Source organism: Amphiura filiformis, chromosome 2, assembly GCF_039555335.1.
Source record: "Amphiura filiformis chromosome 2, Afil_fr2py, whole genome shotgun sequence".
Taxonomy (NCBI): domain Eukaryota; kingdom Metazoa; phylum Echinodermata; class Ophiuroidea; order Amphilepidida; family Amphiuridae; genus Amphiura; species Amphiura filiformis.
Window position 1 is genome coordinate 48,146,799 of NC_092629.1, and position 24,762 is coordinate 48,171,560.

At 36.2% G+C, this 24,762-nt stretch overlaps 1 protein-coding gene across 1 annotated transcript in view; it reads left to right on the top strand.

Moving 5' to 3' along the window:
• LOC140146306 (large neutral amino acids transporter small subunit 1-like) overlaps window positions 1-23,796 on the top strand; it is a 90,545-nt gene extending 66,749 nt beyond the window's left edge. Inside the window, exons 4-9 of the mRNA XM_072168105.1 lie at window positions 605-649; window positions 910-1,033; window positions 18,859-18,962; window positions 21,286-21,382; window positions 22,579-22,728; window positions 23,723-23,796. Coding sequence (XP_072024206.1) covers window positions 605-649; window positions 910-1,033; window positions 18,859-18,962; window positions 21,286-21,382; window positions 22,579-22,728; window positions 23,723-23,788 — 586 coding nt within the window. The 3' untranslated portion in view covers window positions 23,789-23,796. The remainder of the gene's footprint in view (window positions 1-604; window positions 650-909; window positions 1,034-18,858; window positions 18,963-21,285; window positions 21,383-22,578; window positions 22,729-23,722) is intronic.
• The last annotated feature ends 966 nt before the right edge of the window (window positions 23,797-24,762 follow it).

Here is a 24,762-nt window from a genome sequence, read left to right on the forward strand (position 1 = left end):
CACCTCATTTCATCAAATGATCCTTACTTTGTACAGGCCTCATTTGTTTTTACGTTCAAAATAGACTTGCTAAACATGGGTCAATAGTAAAGAAATAAACATAATTTGCAAGATCTGGATGTGTTCTGTTCATTGAGGTACTTTTTGTCACTTTTATCGACTCATGTTACACTAGATAGCAAAGTACAGAAAATTGAAATAGAAGAAATGCATTGTGGAAAGTGTAAGATATTTTCTCTGGTACAAAGATACTGCCTTTGTACATGAGAAGAACTCACTTGCTTACTGCATCAGTGTAACCAGGAAACTCCTCAGTACTCATCTCAAGTATGCATGTCCTGTAGATGAGCAGGTCAAGATGATGCCTGTCAAGTGAACAACTTTAAGGCTGTATTCGTTTTTGCTTGTGAATAGCGAACAGGTTACAGTGTCTGCAAAATCATCTCATATGCATGTAGAGTTTGGCATGTGTTTTCAAGTGGCTTATGAGGGAGTTAAACTGATGTATTTTAGTTGGTTTGAAGAAGCTTTGACATAAGGATGGATAAAGTGAATGATTCAGTCTGCTTATTAATACTTTGCCTCTGTGTTTTTCTTTTTTCAGGAATTACTTGAACTTTGTCACAGAAGAACTCAAAAACCCATACAAGTAAGTAATAACCAGGGGTGGGGCACTTAACACAAATTATGCCAATACCTGTATGCTCCCTGGAAATACTCAGCTTTTTTGATTTCGCAGTTTCGAAAGACCCCCTAAATTTGACCCTTGATTTTGATCATTTCAGTTATATATGACTCCTAAATTACTCATTCCTCACATTTCTGGATTTTTAAAGCAATTTTCTTGCAGAAAGCCAAGGAAGACCCTTGATTTTTACTAATTGACCGATTTTCTCATTCCTTTTCCAGAAATTTGCCTCGTGCCATTGTCATATCAGTGCCACTTGTAACCGTCATATATGTGTTGGCAAATGTAGCGTATTTCACCGCCATGACCGTGGAGGAGCTTAGTGTTTCTAAAGCAGTAGCTGTGGTAGGTATCAAGTCATAGGATTTTACTACAGTCCAGCCTCCCTTATCCGGATCTGTTATCCGGCCTAATGATCTTCAAAGGAAAACATGTTTTTCAATGCTATGATACCTTGTTTTGAATATTTTCATGTTCTGCAAGATGAACATTCATTGGAGGGAAATCCTTTTTATTGTTGACAACCCATAATTTTACATTGGTCGTTGGTTATACTAAAATACCATCTTAATACGAAGTAATTTCCTATTGTCAGCACTTTAGACATTCAATGCAGAATTACATATAATTCACTTAGGGATAAATCAAAACTCGACTGGCGGCGGTTGATTGCCGGTTCCGTCCAGTTTCCATTGTACAGCCGCCGGTCGAGTTTTGATTTCATCCCTTATGCAGATTTTTCACTTATCCAGCCAGAGATTGGTCTCATCATGGCCAGCCGGATAAGAGAGGTTGGACTGTATTTTTGTTTTCCTGCAGGGAAGTGGAAAGAGTTTTACCTAAAACTTTTACCCATTATACATATGTATCAAATAACTGGCCTGATCGTGAAGCAGCTCTACTGTATATTTTTACTCTTGGTGAGCCAGTGACTTTCACACATTTTTTTTAAGGCATCTGTTTTGCACACGCATCTATGCGGCTTCTTTAATAAACGTGAGCGTTTGTTGGCAAGCGCTTTGAGAGAAAGATCGTAATTTGAAGCTGTATGTGCGCAGAGAAATGCACACTGATGTCACTGACTCACCAATAGCAAAAATGAACTAAACTCCTCAAAAAAAGTTTGGAAACTTACCAAAATGGCTTTATATCAGAAAAATTTGAAATCTATTTCCATATTAATTCATATCATTACAAGCATTGTTCTTTCCTGTCAAAAATGACACCAAATTTGTGACCATAACTTATTTCATTGTTGAGTAACTGTCTTTGAAAGACAAGGAGGTCTCAAACAAAATGTGCCAAATCTGTCATTGTCTGCGGCATTTGCACCAGTAAACATGGTAAACATGTAAATAAGGAATACCACACAGTTTCATTAAAAACAGTTTCAAAGTACTGCCAGTCTCACGTACCGGTCTTCTGCAGCCGTTATTTTTCTTGCATGGCCACTTCTGGGTCTGTCTTTGACATCTACGGTCTGACGAAACTTGACTTTTAGCTTGGAGATCATACTGCAAGAAAATCCAAAAGTCGCCGTAACGTGATTCTGAGGTATGCCAGCCTCAAGCTGACCAATAGCGCGAGCCTTGTCCAGGTCTGGTAATCGAACCATCTTTGATTAGAATTTTCTTGCAAATGACCACTATGAAGAAGTGACCAGCAAGATAAGTTGACCTGCGTTGATCTGTTTGAATCCACATGTAGTAGAACTGCTAATCCCGTCCTAGCACTTTTCATTCAACATGATGTACTGCAAACAACTTTTCATTCATTCTTTTATTCATGCATTAAACTTAAACCACTCATTCATTCATTCAGAACAATAAGATGAGCGCAGATAATGGTCAGTTTCGCACATTTTTTTTTAGACCTCTCTGTCTTTCAAAGAAAGTTACTCAGCCGTGGAATAAGTTATCGTCACAAATGAGGTGTCATTGTTGACAGGAAAGAACAATGTTTTTGCTGGTATCAAACAATATGGAGATAGATTTCAAAATGTTCTGATATACAACCGTTTTTGAAAGTTTCCAAACTTTTTTTGAGGAGTTTATAATGCCTCAGCTGTAGAGCAATCATGAGCACCATGCCTGAATTTGCAATGAGGGAAATATGTTGGCACACTTTGACTGTCTTTTGGTGAATCTCTGCCTCACTCCCCCAATCCAATGTTGGACAAAGTCATGTTGTCATCAGATCCGTGAGACCCTCCAACATTGAAAGATGGGAATCGGAGTGGGGAAGGATGGGATACAGGGCAGAGTGTCTACATCAAATTCATATCATACATTTAAATTGTTTTGAGCAAGTGTGCCAACTATTCTTTTCATTGATTGTGGCAGCAGTCATGGATGGCAGCAATCCTCACTTTCAGCACTACAGGGAATTAAACCTGGGCCACATTGTTGAGAGGCAAGTGTGACAATTTCTACACCAACCTGTCCTGCCGAGGACAAATTTTTTTTAAAAGTATCAACTGCCAATACCGAGGAAAATAATTAGCCTCTGAAACTGGTTTGATAGATAGATAAAGTCGCCACCATTGGATGAGTTTCCTCCCCTGTATGGTTGCAGGATATGCCTTGTAATTGGTATTTGATGCATTTATTGACTGCACAGTGTGTCACTTTGAATTATCCAGGTGGAACTTCATCAAGAATTTTATTACAAAATGGTGCATACTGTGTGGCCAGTGTCATTAATGATCTGTGTGTCTGGCCATAGGCTTCAACATAAAAAGTCTTAAGTTCTGAGATATTTTCTCAAAATATCACGAGCTATCTTAAGAACCACTGAACCAAAACTAGGCTTGTTTGTACTCATTTTAATGCATATTTCATGCTGATTCCAAATATGGTCATGAAAATTTACAATTCTGAAATTTTTGAATTTAAAGAAAAAAATGAAACTTGTTGTGTGGAGAGAGTTAATAAAGATCTCATCTAAGCTTACCATATCATAATTGATTCATGATCAGCATCATTATACTTTATTGTAAATGATAATAGTACACTCCATACTGAGAATACCCATTTAAGGTGCATGTGTTACAGTGGGTAGATCATAGTTAATGGTATTCCTACATGTTTTTGCAGCTATAAAGTGTAAATTTCACTTTGGCACATTGGATTTTAGAAACTGGATATGGCTTCAAGCTGAACTTAATCAAAATTTGGAGAGAACATTGCAAGTTGGCGTCACATTGCCTTTGTTCAGTAGGACATTTTACTGCGTACAACATTTATAACAAGTGATGGGTAGAGTGGATTAGAACATTACTCAGAATACTCTTTAGTGCTGGGCGGTGTTTGATACCACACCATTTCTTTGTACATACATAATTGTCTTCTCAGCTCTCTCAACTTTCAGTACGCAAAACACAAATGTGACCAGGCTGAAGTTGGCAATAATGAAACTGGGATTTAGGCAAAAATGGGGAGGAAAAAACAATAAAAAACATAAGAAAATGGATGTATCAAAGGTTCATAGCTTTGCAACCAAGCATTCAAAAGACCTGGGGATTCAACATCAGTAACAGGTATGAGAATTTTCAGTTTTGAAACTGATTTTTTTTTTTAGTCAAAACTTCTGCAACTTTATTTAATTTCAACCTGTTTTTGGTATTTTTTGCCCAATTTCATGCGCATTTTCAGTTTTTGGGTTTTTTTAGTTTTTTTTAGGAAAGAGCAGTCTCACGCCCTGCAGTAAGTCTAGGTACTGAGCAAGGTAGTAATGGTGCTTAACTCAATTTTCAAAATTTCTGACTTCAGCCAGAGTAGATCAGATCGGGTCACAAGTATACTTTGCTTCCAGATCAGATGAGCTGGCTTATCAGGTCTTAGCCAGTTTACCAGGTCAGAAAAAGGAAGTTTGCAGGTTGAAGGGGAGGGGCACTTGGAATTATTTTTGGACTGGGTCTGCTGTCTGAGTTTCAAATCTCTACCCCAAATCTAAGGGTAACTTTTACTCAAAAACCTGCAAAATTATGTTTTGAGAGCAATTTTTAAAAAACAGAGACCCATGTCTAAAGATTTTTTGTTAACAACAACCATCTTATTTGCAAATTGGTTATTTGGAACATTTTAGTTTCCTTGAACTTACTTTGTAGGAATAGTACAATATTAATAACAATTCCAAGAATTGACGTAAAGATGTCTTGTCCTTCGCAAATGACGCACATTATTGTGAACAAATAACCAGTGGAGGCATGTAATACATAGCAAATATTTAATTATTAGAGAAAGTGATGGAAAAATCTAATTTGCTTAATTTACTGTTAATCAGTAATATTAAAATGATGGTTATTTGTTTATAATTTTGATATTGAACTAAAAATGGTTTTATATTTGTGCAACTAAGCCTTGAAGTTTTATGCAAGAATCTTGTAATGAGCAGTGTTCCAAATGTCCAGATTCATGATGTATAACATTAGAAGTGCTGCCCTATAAAAGGTAGAGAACAGCATGTGATAAAATCAGACCGTACCTCTTTAAAATGACACATGTCATAAGATTAATTAGCTAATGGGTATTCACACTAAGACACCCAACAATTAGGCTATTATGATCTGCATGCTTCATCATCATCAAATCTGTGCTTTTATTTTGTTGGTGCACAGGCCCAAATATTTGGCAAAAATCCATTTTTGCAGAGATCTGTTTTGGACCTTTTTTCCTGTGACGTCACTTAATCGATATTGGGGTCTCAGATGTAAATAAACAACATGTACGTTCCCCACACGCCCGGAATATGAAAATACTAAATGCTGCATATTTTCTCCTCGGTTTTGCCATCATTCGCTTCAGCTTCCACAAAATAGTTGTTTAAACAGCAACTGTATAGCCTACTGGTTACCTTTGTTTCAGGTTGTTTTGATACTATAGAATACAAAAGATACAGAAAAACTGCGATGTTTTGTTTTACAATTTGTTTACTTTCTATGGCGTGACAAATTTATGCAGCCGTCAAAGGGAATCTTGACCCTACCCTCCTCAAGACTTCACCATGTCGTTGTTGAAAATGCGTCTAATCTTTAACTTACTGGACAAAACCATAGGGTGAATCTTGACCCAATGAGTTTTCAGATGCTGTGAATCTTCAACCAAACATATGATTGCAAAAGTGAATCTTTGACTAATCTTTACCCTCGTGTGGATTGTTATATATGCTTTTACATAGAACCAGCATTCACAGATCAGGTGAATCTTGACCTAATAATTTTTTTCTTGTGGCGAATCTTGAACTGATATTTTTGGACAGAAGGTGAATCTTTGCCTAAAAATAATTTATGAAGGGTGAATCAAGGTGAACCCCTTGAGGAGGGTAGGTTCAAGACTCCCTTTGACGGCTGCATTAACACGTACTGCGAGCTGGTAATCTCACACAAAACGTATAGCTCCACGCATGCAAAGATGATCATGCGTGCTGGCGCGGTATTTGCTTTTGGGCACGGATGACTTGAATGCTGGACCTATATATCGATTGATCGGTGACGTCTGGGAAAAAGGTGTATAAACTGATTTTTGTGAATCTAAAGAGATTCTTGTAGATTTGTTGAGCCTATAAGTAAATGGGGAGATGGTTCTTGTAAGATGCTGTTACCAGAATGCAAATAGACTCACATTCAGGTGAAACAAAATTCTACCCTAGAGTATCTCTACACGGCTGTCGACTGCAGACAGCAAGCTCCAAATTTTTTTCAAAAGTTCTAAATTTTCAGAAATGTACATTTCCATGACCATATTTGGAATCAACATGAAAAATGCATTAAAATGAGTACAAACAAGCCCTGTATTGGTTTGGTGGTTGTTAAGATAGCTCTTGATATTTTCAGAAAATATCTCAAAATTTTGACTTTTTATGTTAAATTCAGCTTATGGCTAGCAGGCAGAGGTCATAAAAAGTCTAATCATTTTGAGATATCCAATATTGCATTTATAAGAAAACAGGCTTGAATTAACATCCAGACTGATGAGTATCAATCATTTGGATAGGGTGTGTACTGCTTGTTTGTGCTACACATAATGACGTCAAGCAACTATGTAAAACATAGGTTTCAAAACTTGTCTATGTCTCTGCGCTTGGACATTTGTTCACACATGTGTGACTATATCTTTCATCCCAAGCCACTGTCTTAATGAATTTCTCCATTTATGTACAGCTACATGGACATTTATAGTGTGCTATATAAAGTAAAACATAATTTTCACCCTTTGTAAACTCTCAATATTAGCGCTTCATCAGACATTCAATGCAGCTTATTTTGATCTTGGTCATGCACCATTTTATTTAAGAAATTCAGTTTTCCAAATAGTGTGTTGAATTTAAAGACACCTATAGTTTGATCAGCTTGTAATCGTCGAGCCTTATAATATCGCGGATTGATATCAATATATTTTATTTCGAGAATTGTCTTGTCAAATGTCTTCAGAAGTATCACAAATTGTTTCTTTAAGTCCTATACTTTGTCTACTTTATTTAATACGCCCAATATAGACCATTCTTAGTCAGTGGGAGTGGTCTAGTTCGTAGACACATTTCTGATTGGACAATCGCATGATTTCGGGTGCCGTCTATCAGGCCGTAGAGCGACCCCACGTCATCATGCGTCTTGATATTGCGTAACACGCGTGTAGAGGTGCGAGTATGTATCGCGCTGGATGCGTAAACTAGTGCGGAATCTGCGACGCGCTTAGCAGTACGCGCAACAGAATACGTGAAGTTGTAAACAAGTTTCGTTCATTTTATAATGAGGGAGTTTTATGACGGTAACTTAGTTTTTGCTTTAAAAATTGTTTACAGTTATTAAAATAATACTTAACTGACTAAGAATGAGAATAAACGATAGGAATGTTTATTTTGCCTATCCTCTACCTGTGATAGACGCCAGGCAGGTCCAATATTTTTATCGTAGTAGATACCGCCGCTGCGCCGGCATCCACTACTCAAAATATTGCACCTGCCTGTAAATCTATCACACGGATAGAGGATAGGCAAAATAAAAATTCTATCGTTATTCTCTAAGACGCAGACACTATATGATCACTCTTAGCGTGGGTCTACTTTTTGGCGTACTGGTAAAAGCCTAGCAATTTCAACCGATTACGAGCTGATCAAAGTATAGGAGTAAGTGTTAAGTTGGCTAGTCTTGTGGGAGTCATTGAATAGGAAGGAGAAACACACACTGAATAATGTAATGAAGCCCTTAAAGTAATAATGTGTTCTCTTTTCCCATAATTTCTTTAAATTTAACATTTGATGCTTGATTCATTGATTGCTTTATTGATTGGTTTGGATTTAATTAATTGTGCTATGCATATTGGTGGCTTTTTATGTATTTAAATTAGTGATTAAGAAGGAATGATTGAGTTGGTTGATTGATTGATTGATTGATTGATCAATCACTGTTATGTATTAAGTGACAGGTTTTTATTGAGAGCCACCATGATTTAGATTAGCCAAAAACCATGATTTATTTAAGGGGTTTTTTTACAATGCCTTGCAATGATACGTCACAAGCTAAGTTATATAAAACTGATATTGGGCTAATCCAGTTGAAATCCACACTACCCCTGTGGAAGATTTTGGAAATACCTTCCACAGGGGGAGTAAGTTTTTCAAATATAATTGGTCAGAGTTAATCATTTTGAAACCCATACTCCCCCTGTTTTATAGCTTTACCTATATCTTCCACAACTGGAGTGAGTATTTCAAATGGAAGTTACCCAATTATTTATTCTATTCGAAACCAATACTCCCTCTGTGGAAGACTGCCTCTCTGTGGACAGGGGTAGTGTGGATTTTAAATGGAAAAACCCATTGAAGACACTATATTCTACAGTAAAACAAACACTTGAGGAAGCTGGGTGTGCCACCAAGTCTGTCATCCAAGCGGAAGTCTTAATTGTACCAGCACACAAGTTGTAGAATTATTAGGCTGTATACTCTATTCCAGGAAATTGTGGATATGTGTATCCATTGTATCATATCAATCAATCACTGCAATACAGGAAGAGCACATTGCAAGTATAGGAGACCTAAAAGAAGGTCAGAGAACTATTCACATAATACAGGGTTGGCACAATTTAAATCAAATGACTTTTTTAAATCACTAATTTAAATAAACTTTTTCATTTTTAACCACTTTTGACCAATTTAAGTGAATTTCTTCCTTAAATTTAACTGTTTTACTTCATTATTAATGCTTTTACAACTTTTGGACACGAATAAAAATTGCCCATATAGGTCTTTGAATATTTTTTTTTTTTTTTTAATTTATTTAAATAAAAAAAATGCGATTTAAATCAAATTTTTAAGTCGATTAATAAAAAATTGCCAACTCTGACATAATATCAATTTCTATCAAGCCCATATTGGCAGGGAGTTTAGTGTTTCCAAAATGTTTACTCTATCCTCTCTCCCTCAAGAAATCACTTGCAAGCAAATTATTTGAACAGCCTCACATGAAAACATTGGTCCTTCCCTTCTAATTTGGATGTTTTTACCGCTGAGTGGACTTTCATTGTAAATTGTAAATTTTCATGATCATATTTAGAATCGGCATTACACGTGCATTAAAATGAGTACGGCATTACACGTGCATTAAAATGAGTACAAACAAGCCTAGTTTTGGTTCTGTAGTTCTTAAGATATTTGGAGAAAATATCTCAAAACTTTGACTTTTCATGTTGAAGCCTATATGGCAAGCACACAGGGCAAGCACACAGTATATAAAAATGATTTAGTCCCGATATTTTATTAAGCTTACGAAAAATCACATTGCTTTCCAGTTCTGTCTAGTCTTCGTACTCCTCAAAGCTTTGAAGTTTCAAACCAACACATCCCCAGATACTTAGTTTAGGGCTAGAGTGTGCACTGTGTGGCCTTCTTTCAGTCCAAACTAGTACTGTGGCTTTGTGGGTGCAATAGAGGCCCCTGAGATGATGATGATGAGGCTTTGACATCAGCCAAAAACTTAGATTTTAGAATCTTATGACACTGGATTTTGTATTGATTTGTGTCTTTTATTTTATTTTGAGTACTATAGTAGTTATGATATTTTATTTAATCCCAATTTTGGCGAATATATACGGAATACCAAAAACTCTGGCGGATGAACAGATTTCATGACCTGGTCATCCGCCGGTTAACCTGATTTTTTTTCTTAATTTGTACACTGAACATACATGCCCTGTATCACATTTGACTCATTAATAGAATACCTTGTCATATTTCTGGGAATGGGGCACATGTACTTTTTTTGTATGTAAAGTGGCTTGCACTTTTTCTTTAGTGTGCCCTGACTGGTGCCTGCAGAATATATGAAAATTATAATCCATTCAGACTATTAAAAAACAAATTGGAATATGGATAAATTCATGTAATGACAAGCTCACCCCAAAGATTAACATTAAAATTACTTAAGTCTAATGTATCTGGTTACTAAATTCTGACTTATGCATGACTGTGTATTTTTTTCTCATTCTTATTCGCATCGTTTTCTTGAGTTGATATTTTTAAGTACGTTTTTTATTTTAAAGCTCGATCTAGCAATTCATTATGATGATAAAAAAAGTTATAAAGCAATATAAATCACTTCACTGTTTACATACGGTCATCTGTTTGTAGTGTTCTCTACAAATTATGTAGATATCATGTGAAAGTCGTATCTTTACTGATCACGTCTATTGTTGCTTCCTGGGTTGCATCATGTGGGTGTGGCCCGGTCCCGGCAACAAAGCAGCAAGGAACAATGGCTCTGTACGTCTCATGCGCTTAAGATATTACCGTAGTAAATGGGATTCCCATCCATCATAGGAATTAGCTCAGAGCACTGGACTCCCAATCCAGATTTGGCTCTTATCTTAAAGCCATGATGTGTGATTTGCATAAAGAATAGATTCCTATTTAAAGCCATATTATAACATTTGCTGAGGAAAATGCCCTCAATATTTTTCAAAATTCTGTTATTTACACAATTGTCACATAACATCAAATACCCGTGCAGTAGCACAACCGAAGGAGTGACAACTGTGACATGCATCGGCGACATTGCGCTGGTAGTAAATTTCTTTGCCGTTGCCTCAGTTATCCTTCTCAAAATTAAAAGGGGTCATATCTGACAGTAAAAGCTAACATTTTATGGAAAAGAAATACTAATCTATTTTTTATGGAAATGTTATAACATGGCTTTAAATGTTAGTTTTCACTGATCACATTGTACTTTTAATGAGGTAAAAATGACGTAAAGCAAAGAAAATAGCTAAAATCTAAAATGTGTGTATTAGCTCACTGATCGTATTATTATCATCATGGTATTTTAGTACACCATTGGGCATTACAATCGTACAAAAATTAGAAATTCAAGAAAAATTGAGGGCATCCTTGTGGAGCAAATCACACATGGCTTTAATTTTCTTTGCTCCCTATACTTAGTAGTATGTATAACATGCATTAACACTACAATACAAAATATCCATTTTAATATTTGCATGATTGGTTTTTCAGCTTGCCCAGTCACAGAATTACAAAACTCCATCGTATTTGTCCAATTAGTGAACTCTAATTAAATTGCAGTGTTTTGTTTTGCCAAGCATACAGAATTAAATTAACTCATTTCATTCTTCGTGCATCTCTGTTGTATAACACAAAGCTGCCTTAAGGTATGCATAATTATTCTGAATCATAGAATATGCTCAATTTTAGGGAACAACAGCTCATTAACTAGTACTATCAATGAGGTCATGATATAGACAAAACCAGTTTAGGAGAATGTTTAAGCTCTCGGTTATGGTCCCTGAACTCTTAAAAACATTAAAGGGGTATTTTATGATTTTAGTATCCTCTGTTCATGATATGGTTCAATCATCCATGAAAAAAGCTTACTTTAAACATTTTAGTTCATTTTGGGCATTGGATTTGCAAGTTGCTCATGAACATCCATTACAGGGGTGGAATTTCGTAAAGTGCCACAGGAGTCCAAGTGGATTCTTGCAAGAGAGTTTTGCGAGAGTCCATGGATTCCCGTAAATGGATTCTCGTTGTACAATCTTGCGGGAGTCCAAAAGGTATTATATGTAGGCCTACGTAAAATGCATTCAAACAAACAAACTAACAAAGTTAAGTTTTTAATATGTGTCATCATACTCTCACTTCCATATATGTCATCAATTGCATCTTTGGCAACTTTTCCTTTATATTTTGCAGGCTTTGAGTTTTAAGGCGTGTTGAACTTAAACGGAAGTTCGCTGAGCCGATCATTTCCAGCGCGAGTCCACATGGACTCTCGCAATAGGACTTTTACGGGAGTCTCTGCGAGAGTCGACTCTCGGACTCCCGCCGAAATTCCACCCCTGCCATTATGCTAATATGTTGTCAATTTGGGCTGGCAATAACCTGAAAATACAAATTGAACAATATATTTTTCAAACAACCAAATCTTCAAGAAAGCACAAACTGTTATCACAGGTTTCTGATGGTATAAAAATCTTTAACTTTTTTTTTTTTTTAGTAAGTTTGTGGCATGAGGCGGATGTAGATCACAAAGCGCCCCTTTAAAGTTTATTTTTGAGACCATAACACTTTCAGATTCAGGTGGGTCAGTAATGAAAAGAAATTATGTGTAGTACCTTTATCTATAGGATTTCATTCATGTTTAAGTTAATTCTTTTGTGTACAATTTTTCGCTCTAGAGTTTTCTTTTATCAACATAATAAAGAGAACACATTCTTGTTTTAGCGGTAGCGGCGTTGAGCGTGAAAAGCACAATTTTCCACGTTCGCAGTCTTGCATGGAAGCGGACTGTAAAATCGGACAATATTTGAGATGGGTGCAATTGGAGCAGCATCAGAAACTGCGACAAGTCGCTGAGTTTTGTGCATTATGAATAGAAATCTAAAACATAGCAGCTATTATATGATATAGATGCTTATAAAACCAGGTGACCAGATATTATTAGCTAGATAGATACATGTTACACCACATTTCGCCATAATATATTCTAGAAACGCTTGCTGTTGGAATAAGAAAAATTTTAATTGTAATTATTGCACAGGTCACGGCGACCCTGTGACCTTTCCGGAAAAAGCCGAGTGGCAGGTTTTTCAAATAAATATTTTCTGTGTAAAAACTGTACCATCAGATAGGTAATGGATTATATGAATATTAACTGTACATCTATCACAACAATTTTTGATAACAACTTGCGTCATAATTGATCTAGTATAGAAGGTAGAGAATTTATTTCAATCTATATACGCCTTTTTTTTTTGGAATTAAGTGAAAATTAATTCTGTAAAAACTGCATTTTTTTAATGTAATTTTCACATTAGACCCGACAAAAGATTACCGTTTTGTTGTTATGATAATCTAATCTTTTGATTTTGTAAATAAAATTAGGGGTCTAATGTGGATTTAGGATGCAAACTGGAACAATCCAATGCCTTGTCAAAATCATTTGCTTCAAAATGGAGTTCGGATGCACTTCGTAATACAACTTCCGCCACTGCGGGAAACCACATGCACAGCAGAGCACATGGCCGATATCAAAATCGATTTTATGTAAATTGTGTATGTAGGCCTATTCATAGGACCCTCGGGTCATTATTTCTCAAATCACCCAAAAAAAATATGATTTTACACCTCACCCCCTTCAAATTTGTTCAAAATTGGTATACAGGGTGATTTTGGCTGGCAAAGCTCAAATTTCAAATTTTAGCTTAATCGGACATACGGTTTTCGCGCTATGCCCCGCCCATTTTTGGCGATTTCGGCGAAAAATGGCGTGCCCATCAATATTGTCGCGACCATATCTCCGTAACCGTAGGTCCTACTGAGCTGAAATTGGTGTCATTTTTTAGCTAATCTCTCAAAGAATCCAAATCTACTATCATTTAGTGTGTAGGAGGAAGAGAAAAAATATGACCTTTTTTTCTGTACTTTGACCTTGAATTTGACCTTGTTGCCACGTGACCGCGAGGCGAATTTTGCTTTGGAATTATACCTCCATATGTTGTCTACATAATATCAAAAAATTGAAGGGGTAATATTTTTTGTTTTCTTGCTAGGCTTTCATAAAGCAAGCATGTGGTTGAAAAACTGTAATTTTGTATGTAGGCTCAGTATATTGTACACATGATACTAAACTGCTCAAATAAAGAAAGTCCGCAGTCATGTAACCCGTTCTACATCGAAACCTGATCTTGTTATGACAATTTGATTGATAAAGGCGTGTGCAGAGTTTTGTTAGCTCCAATTTGATACCAAATTTGCTACCCAAAACTCTAAATTCACAGAGATTGATACCTGCATATGAAATTTGGTGCATTTTCAAAAGTTGCAAATTAAAAAGCGAAGCACGCGGATCTGTAGGTGAATGGCAGAAATACGACCATTAACATAGCCCGAAACAACCGCTAGGTCATATCGATCGCATCGTGCCCTAGTATTCATCAGTAAAGCACTGTAACAATCCATGCGTTTTAAATTAACAATTGAATAAAGCGCGCGCCGGATAGTCGACATGGGTTCATCATTGGGCAAACAAGCTTGACCACATTGCCACGCTAAGCAATTTCGACCGCGTGTATCGTTTTGATTTGCAACTTTCGAAAATGCACCAAATGTCATAAACTGGTATCACTCCTTGTTACTGTTGAGTGTTTGGTAGTAAATTTGGTATCAAATTGGAGCTAACAAGATTTCGCACACGACCGTATCAATCAAATTGCCATAACAAGATCAGGTTTTGAAATAGGACGAGTTACATGACTGCGGACTTTCTTTATTTGAGCAGTTTATTATAATATAGGCCAATTGTATATAGGCCTATATGTACATGCATTAAATACATATGTTTTCACCTGCATGCTTGCTTTGTGAAAGTCTAGCAAAAAAACAAAAAATATTACCCCTCCAATTTTTTGATATTTTGTAGACAACATATGGGGTATAATTCCAACGCAAATTCGTCTCGCGGTCACGTGGGCAACAAGGTCAAATTCAAGGTCAAAGTACAGAAAAAAAGGTCACAAATTTTCTCTTACTCCTACATACTAAATGATAGCAGATTTGGATTCTTTGAGAGATTAGCTAAATAATGACACCAATTTCAGCTCAGTAGGACCTACGGTTACGGAGATATGGTCGCGACAATATTGATGGGCGTGCCATTTTTCGCTGAAATCGCCAAAAATGGGCGGGCATAGCGAAAACCGACGTCCGATTAAGCTAAAATTTGAAATTTGAGCTTTGCCAGCCAAAATCACCATGTATACCAATTTTGAACAAATTTGAAGGGGGTGAGGTGTTTCCCATTGGGTGAATTGAGAAATAATGACCCCCTCGTATTAATTGTCTCTATGCGCTTGAGAATTCAACAATATAAATAATGGTAGCTTTATTATAATACACATTAATGTTTTAAGCAAATAAAATTCCAAAATATGATGCAGTAATGAAGTTGCGATTTATTAATATTATAGGTATAAATTTTCACGATGACACTATCAAGTTCTTCGTGGTCGAGCGGTCTAAGGCGCTGGACGTATGGTATACGTGATACTAGCCAAAGCCGTGAGTTCGAATCCCGCCTCTGCCAAACTTTAAAAGAATTAAAATTAAAATTTTACTTTTTAAAAATTTCATATTGGGGAAATGTGACTGGGAGAATTTATGTATGGCGTGGAGTGGTGTGGATACATGTATTCTCTTGTGACAAGTGATTACAGTCTACATGTAATTAGGAAATGGTACATAACTATATGGACATCCTACTTATGAGCAAGGGGGGTGTACAGTAATTATGTGTTTCACTTTCAACATGCTAAAAAGCCCTTTAGGGACTGCCTTTTGAGGAGAGCGAGAGCAATCACTCTCCTTAAATCTGATATAGGAGAGTGGTTTTCAGATCTCCTTAACCATGCTCTCCTTAGATTCTATTGTAAATGTTCTAAACAGCTCTCCTTGAAGACTCCAGAAGAGCTGTATTTAATGCTCTCCTGCAAATTCCAAAAGACAGTCCCTGCCCCCCTCCCCCCTTGTCATGACTTTTGCGACTCAAATTTGTTGGAAGTTTCGCGAAATATAGAGTGAAAAAAATGTGATTTGCAAAACATACAAAAGAAGGGTAATTTTTAATAGCTCATTAACAAAATTGTCAAAAAACATCTTCATCTGGGAAAACAAATAAATAATGTGCATATTCCATTATTTATTCTTACAATATTGCTCAAAAGTTTATTTGGGAACAGTTTCTGGACTTGCCTAATACACGTTTCTGTCAAAGAGAGAGGCACCGTTTAAACATTTCACCTTTAACCAAAAAAGGGGCATTGTTGAAGCACAAAAAAATTGCGAAATTGATATAAAAGAAGTGTTTTTCCTCTGAGAAGTTCACGGAAAGAGATGCAAAAGGGGGTGTTTTCAAAGTTTGCTGACCCACATGATATGAGTACCCTCAGATACACTGAGGGTTTAGACCCAGGATGAGAGCAGGACATTTAACTGTTTTCATACTATTTTTTATGCCTTTGGGTGCAGTAATATCAAAAATGTGTCCCAAAAATTTGCAAAGAATTGCTTGCCCAGCCGGCCTCTTTTCAATATTGTAAAAAAATTTGGTTACCCTTCCCTTCAGAAAATTTTTTCTCCTATAATTTACACCCTGAGTACTATATACTATAATGCTTCCAAATCAGTACTTTCATGAAAATCTCATGAATCCATAAGTTGTATATGCATTTATTAGTAAGAATTGTGCATGTGTTACCTTTGAACTTTTGATTGATAGTAAATCTTCTCCATCCTCTGTTATGCCTGGTGTATTCATCAAGAGATTTTGTAATCATTATGAATATCATATCAAGTTTGATCAGTCCCAAAAAGGCGGGAATTTATTAGGATTTTGTTACTACGCTTTGTTGTTTGTGGGTATAACATTGCAAACAGACACTAAAGCATGTTCGGATTACAATTGGTAAAAATCATTTAGTTGATGTTACTGCATGTGTCAATAAAGTCCTGACTTACACTTGTGGATATATAAGCACACAATATTCACGCATTAGGCCAAGGAAAGTCGATTTTGAGTTTCCCGGCACCAGCCCTCACTTCATTTTCAGACCCTCACTTGAATTCATTATTGTAATTTTCCAAAAAATACCAATGAAAACTGGTTATATTTGCAAAAAAAATTAGGAATATCCCTTTATTTTTTGTGGAAAAATCAAAATCAAAACATACATTTTGCTGTCAACCTTGCAGACTCTTTGTAATATACTTTTGAATCTCATTTGGGCTAAACATCCATCTTCAAGTGAGTGAGCGGCAAATAACAACACATTTTACATGCGTCTTGGTCATATAATGAAAGGCAGACAAATATAAATGAATAATGAAAAAGTTACCTCACTTGTTTTCAGAAATTATGTGACGGGAAACTCAAAATTGACTGTTAGGGGCCTTATGCAACACGCAACTTAAGCGGGCATGTTGTGTGCACTCCATTCTATAGCAATGCACGATGTTAATGACTAAGAGTCTTTTTTTTTCGCCAATTATAAGCCAAACAAACTATAGGATGTATATATCATTTTCAATTTTTGCTGCAAATATCACAAGACTCACTTCAAAGTACATTGATAAAAATAAAGCCTGCCAATTTGGTTCTGATCCAAGTATAGTGATATGAATAGCTGGTGGCGGTAGAGAGTCAAGGTTAAAAATACTACAGGATGAAATCAATACTGAAAATGGTGGTACATGTAGTAAATGTTTATGGAATCTAAAAATATAATTGAATGGATAATTCATAGTTGTAGTGGTATAGAAGATGAGTAGAACTTACTGGTACATGCGTAGTATATTGTGCGAATGTAAAAATATTGCTGCTTTCATTTCAATTAGGAGCTGTGTGTAATAATTTTCTGCCCCCACCTCAGGTGGGCAAAAAGAGTAGGCAGGGTAAAAGGGGGGGGCAAGGAAATTTTGGCTGGTCCAAAGGAGTCGGTGTAATTTTGGGTCTTTTTTTCATCAAATTTGTTATAATTTTCATTGTACTTTTGTCGGAGTCCCAGCTGCACAACCAATCCAAAATAGGAATGGCAATCTGCTATTGATGTATTCAAATTAATTATACCACTGTAAACAAACAAAACTAAATAATTGTGGTACTATGGGATAGATAAGCTGATCTCTTAGGAAAACCAGAGGAAGCTTTAATCTGACACAGATTTCCTCTCTGTCACATCACTTTGTGTGGAGGAATGTACTTCATTCTTGTTAAATTATCCACTAAAAAACCAACTCTTGATTTTTTCCTCAAAATGGGCTGAATCAACACAAAATTTTGCATGCACAGGCAAAATGCTACATGCACAGAGCTAAAGTTACTTGCGTTTGTGCATGTAAAATCCTTCTAAATTGAGCCCGGACTTAGACAAGGCCCTAAACCTCTATTGGCTCTCTCCACCCAACTTCCCAAGTCTATAAATGGGTACCGGCATATATGTGACTGGATGGTAAAACAGACTTGTTGTGTAGGAGGAGTAGCCAGGCCCATAACCAGGGGGGGCGAGGGGGCGGAGGCCCCACCTAATCACCAAATGGCAAAAAAGTCCCCTTTTTGACCTCGAAGAGTAACCCCATTTGCGAGCGTAGCGAGTGAAAAAATACAGGTTTTTTTTAATCCTTTTTGTTCATAAAAGGTCAAAATTTTTAAAAAAAGTCCACTTTTTCAAATCCACCCCAGTCCACTTTATCAAAATTAGCCCCCCCCCCCAAATAAATATGTGCCTGGGTGTAGCCAACACCCCCCTCAAGATGTTGACTCAGAGGAGTCTGGGCCACACACACACACCCAAGGAAGGAGAAACAGGGACTTCAGCCTGTGAGCATTGCTCTGACATGATTTTACCTAAATCCTGTTGATGATGCAGCCAGATGAAACAAACTATATAGTCGTATAAGCCAGTAAAGACTGATTTGAAGGATTGGATACAATTCCAATGGTTATAAAATAACAAATGAAAAAAATTTCATTTGGTTATATCATATGGTTATAAAATAACAAATGAAAAAAATCTGTTATAAAATAACACAATTTATATCTCTTTATGACAAACAAACCATTAAGTTATGTAAGTTGTTCTTTTTTCTTCCCATCTCTTTTACAGACCTTTGGTCAGAAGCTGTTAGGACCAATGGCTTGGATTATGCCAGTCTCTGTAGCATTATCAACATTTGGTGGTGTCAATGGGCTGCTGTTAACAGGGTCTCGGTAAGCAGTGTGTTAATATTTGAAGAGGAAGTTTCCTATATAATTAGACCAAAAAAAAGACCATCTCTGCAGTCCCAACAGTAGAATTTTGTATTTTTTATAATTTTCCCAAAAATGACATGAACTTTTCATCTGAAAACTGAAGATATAAAAGAAATGTTGTTAAATACCATTTCCTGCATGCATGTTTCCCCCTGTCAAGTCGTATAATGTACCTAGCTGAGGCTTCCGATATTTCGTACGGCATTATCATCCTCAGCATCTACACATGAAAAACATTATTGAACTTAAAAATGCAGTATATAAAGTCTACCAGACATGTAAATGACAACTAAAGTAGGATTTACCTTGAATTTGTCTTTTGTGGAAATTCTGTGGTCAGTGAGTGTTTTACATACAAACAAGTACTTTACATTTATACTTTTGGTACTTGGGGAAAAATAAAAGGAAAAAAACTTTTCCAGACCGACCGACTGACCCAACTTGGGCCTATAAAAATAGTAGCTATGCCCATCAAATTATTTTAAAATACGGGTTCATCATTCATAATCATAATAGTGGTAAATTGCAAATGGAAAGGTAATTAGACTTTTACATTATCAAAATGTGTTTTGCTCACCATGCAGTGATTGAATTCCCCAAATTGTTCAACCATATCATATTGTAGCAATCCATCTTAAGGGTCATCTCGAGTATTCTTTACTTATGAAACTTTACCTTGGGATAATCCTATACTTGCAAAACTCATCACTGCTAAAAATATAAATCCATTTTTCAGAAACGCACATTTTGTAAATTACGATGAGTTTTGAGTTACGATGTACTTATGATCGGATGCATTGTTTATGTTGTTTAAATCCACCCAGAGTATTTTCACATGATAGCGTGCGTCATCGTTGTTGAAAATCTGATCCAAATGTGGATATCCATTCACAACATGACACATTGTGTTATTACGAAAAAACAACATCAATTTGATACAATGGGTGGGCAGAGGCAAGAGCATCAACACTGATGACATCTAGTCATATGACATCATGATGTCATCTACACTGATAACATCATCAAGTCATATGACATCATCTTGCAATGTGAGTGGATCTCAGAATGTGGCCCAGGACAACATACATTGACATAATGCTATAGCGCTGCTACATGTAGAACGAAGCACCCAAAGACCCAAATTTTAGAAAGCAAAAGAACAACATGAGGAAAACCAAAACTACCTGTGAATGTAAATGTGACTTTTGAACCATCTTTTTTATCTTCATGTATTTTTATTATCAAAACAAAGAAATCACAGAAAAATCACAAGAAATCACATGAAAAAACAAAAAAAGCAGCATACAAAAATAGATTACAGTGGTACATCTTGAAAGCACCCACCGATTGTGATTCCCTGATACCAATTGGCAGTCTATTCCAGGTGCGAGGCACATTATAAGATAAGGTCCGGTGTTCAGCTGACATAAGGGTTTTGATTGTATTGTGCTCAGTCAGGAGGGTGGTATCCGCAGCAAAACGCGGTCCAGTACGCGCAGGGAAAACACAATCAGACAGGTGCTCATCAGGAACACTCTGGGAGAGGCATTTGAACACAGTGACAAAAACTTTGAAAAGTGATGCGCTCTTCAAGAATGACTGATGATGGTCAGGTGAAAGTACTTGGGTGCAACGTACTTTAGAATCTCTTGTCATACACCTGCTGATATTTTTGAGAACGGTCATACTCGGGGAATAAAGCGCAGCTTGTGCGACGTGTGTGTCGTACCTTATTGTAAAACCTAGCCAAAACTGCTGGCTCTGGATAATCAGAAAGTGCGCAGCTAACGACCCTGTAATGTGTCATACTAGGTCGATGAACGTGTATCATGCCTTTTCATGTCTTTTGGAGTACTACATGAACAAGGCGTAAGCGCATTGCACAGATTATTGCAATGTACTTTGAAGGATTAAAAGGATTCAACACATTGATTTTTGAATTTTTAGAATGACTTTTAAAAGGTATGATATTTTTTCAAAATAAGGTTCCGTGTGGATATGTTATTATATGGGAAATACCCTGCTCAGTGTCATGCTAGGCTTTGCCGAATGTGACACTTTGCCACATGGGATTTCCTATACAACTCCGCTTCACCCAACAACTATTACCCCATGCAGATAATTTTGATGGGAAAAACTTATTTAAAAAAAAAATGAGAATAAGTACATTCAGCTTTCGAAAGTCGTACATGTCAAAAATTTATAGCCTCAATCATGTAAAATTTTGATGATCAATTATTGATTAATTTGTTTGTTTTAATCCTTTTCTCTCACACCTCAGCATCTACTTTGTAGGAGCACGAGAAGGCCATCTCCCAGAAGCTATTGCCATGATCAGTGTAAATAGGCGGACACCTGTACCATCACTGATATTCACAGTAAGTACTCATCTCAGATAATGGACGCCCACCCTAAACAAGACTAGGGGTTCCCACCCCATCCTGATTTTTGAAAATATTAACATATTTTTAAAATATTTTTAAAATGTTAAAATATTTTTAAAATATTAAAATTTATTAAAACATTAAAAATATATTAATAATATTAAATATAAAAATTAAAAATAATTAAAAACTTACAAATAATTAAATAATAATAATAATATTTATTTGTATTATAGTAAATAATAAAAAAATATTAAATTATGAAAATTATATTAAATTAAATTAATGAAAATTATATTGAATAAAAATAATTAAATAATAATTTTAAATATTTTAAAATTTAAAATAATTAAATTCAATTTAAAATTTAAAATATTCAAAATTCAAAATAATTAAATTAAATTTAATAATAATTTAATTAAAAATTAGATATTAAAAATATTCAAAATTAATATTTACAGAACAGGAATACCCAAGTGCAAGTAAGTAGTCCCTCTTTAGAAAAAAGAGATGTGAAATAAAGCCTGATTTAATTTTTAGCACTATGACATTTACCTAAAAAGACCTGTTCAAACAAATGTCTGTTTGAGGAACCCTTATTTATTACTGAGTGTCTAGATACAGCTTTATAACTTTGTATTTATTCAGAACTTCCTCTTTATAGGGATAATGCTATCACCGTTAATAGCCAGTTCAGCTGGTCCTCCTTTGTCACTAATTCAACTTTCTGGCGGCATTCTCAAAATAACAAAGCATTTATTACTTGACCAAAATAAGAACATAAAAGTGGAATTGTACCAAAAGAAAGCCTGATGATCATTTTAGTTTGAAAGTTCCGCATGAACCACTGAAGTTCATGGCAACCCAATTTATAAGTACACAATTTAATTTAACCTGATTGGTTGCGACCAGTTCAAAGTTTTGTTCCATGATCATGAAGTGTCACTAAGGGTACCAAAGAAGTTGCTCATGAAGTGTCACTAAGGGAACCAAAGAAGTTGCTCATGAAATGTCGCTAAGTGAACAAAAAGCCCTGCCTATATGTTGCTCATTAAGAGATACAGCCTCAATCAAAGCAAGATAGGTCCATTCTTCTCTGAAATCTATTGTGCATATAGATATGATAGTATAACATAACAGAATGATCATAATATAATATTTCTTTTTATTTCTTGCCATTTTCTTTTCAGTGTTTCCTATCCCTTCTGTATCTGTTTTCTTCAAACATTGGTAAACTCATCAATTACTTCAGCTTTGTCACATGGTTAGCAACAGGGGCCGCCATCGCTGGATTGTTGGTCCTGCGCATCAGGGAACCAGAGCGACATAGACCTGTCAAGGTAATGTCCAAGAATCATAATCAAGGAGTGGACAAGACACTTGTACATAAATTTATTCAACTGGAATGATTGGCCCTCATCAGTATCATCATTCAGTGATTTAGATTACCCTGAAATTCATCCAAATTTAGATGTTTACATATTTGGAACAAGAATAGTTGTGTCACTGAAACGGACAATTGGCAAACGTGAAAGCAGTCTGAAAAAGACAAAATCGTACATCAAACAGAAGAAAAGTGTGAACGTACCTTTATTATATTTTTTTTGTGTGTTCGGGAGATACGATCGGTGAGGGTTCGAGCCTTGGGCTTGCCTTAGGTGAAAATTCTCTTCCCTCCCAAAAAGTTCCTACATGGTCGGGAATCCTTCAATTAAGTCCAGTTTCACCACTGAATTTAATTGTAGAATTTCTTCTCGCCCCCATACACTGCTTAGCACGTGCAGATATAGGTAGTGTATGTGCAACGTCCGTGATTCGGAAGTCACTTAAAGCCGTTGGTCCAGTGAACAAGAAGAGTCAAACCTGTGCATGTTAAGTGACAGAGCTATTCGAAAAGAGAAGGGGGACCATGACCGGTTCTGATATCTGCAATCAATCCTAGGTTCCAGGATCGTACATAGGCAAACTGTGCACGTAAAGCCCGTGCGTTGATACTCAACCATTGGAGGTAAACACATATATGGAAGGAAGAAAGTAAGTTTTCTTTTTGCACATCAAGGCTGTCAAATTCGGCATGCTGTGGCACTAGAGTGGACACCAAGGATAGCTATTAACACTTTCACAAGAGTGTTATAATGCAATAGACATTTTGATCAAATTGGGGTATATAATTGTTGATTGTTTGGTGGCACAGTTAGAGAAAATAATATTTTTGTTCGGCAAATCACTCTATAGGCCATTAATATTGCATGTTTTGTACACAGTATCTTTTCCGTATTTATCAAAAATGTATTGGGTTGTTATTTCTAAAATTTCTCACTTCCATTCTTGCAGGTCAACATTGCTTTGCCCATCATCTTCGTCATCGCTATGTATTCCTGGTCATCATGGGCACCATAGCAGCACCCTCACGACACCTTAATCGGTCTCGCCATCCTGTTGACAGGTGTACCAGTCTATTTCATTGGTGTCTACTGGAAGAACAAGCCAGAATCATTCAACGATATGTCCGTAAGTAAAAACCAAAATGAATCAAAACTGAAAACATTGTGTGTCAAAACCAAAGGAAAGGATGTTCACCTGCAGAAGAATATTTTGTATTTTGCCCAAGCCCAAGCACCACTGGTCATATGTGACGTGTCATGTCAAAAGGAGACACTTTTGGGCAGGTTAATTAATTTTGAGGTTTTTACAGATCTTAAATATAGAGATATTTTGCTCTACAATGCCGTTTTCCCCAATGAAATCGGACACTCGTAGGCGAAGATACTGAGGTCGTAAGTTATGGTATTATAAAATTGAAAATTGAGATATCTGCCTTTAAAAATATTATTGACAATGTGGAGAGTAGGAATAACCTTGAAAAATGTCTCAAAAAATACAAGATGCCAGTTACATTCCGGTCTGAAACTATCAGACGATATTTTAAACATTAATAACATCACAAATTCGCAACAAACTCAAATTGTGAAAAAATCACCGGGCAGATTTTTGGCTATTTCTCCATTTACGATCCTGCTCAAAAGTGTCTCCTTTTGACATGACACGTCACATATATCGAAGGCTCAGCGCAATACTGCGCCATCTCCATTTTTGGCAAAAATGAGATATTGGTACCAGTATTTTTAGAATTAGTTGGACTTTCAATTGACAACAAAGACATATATCTATATATTTCCAACCCAATAATCCACAGACCAGTGAAACATGGCCTTGTGTAAAATTAAGGGCTCATATTGAAATACCCTACCACGTTTTCACACAGAAAGAAGGCAGGATTCCCCTCGCTAAGTGCGCGCCTCAGGAAAGCTCGGTCATAAAACGGATGGATTATATGCATCAGTGATACACCCTGCCCAGGATTTTAACAAAAG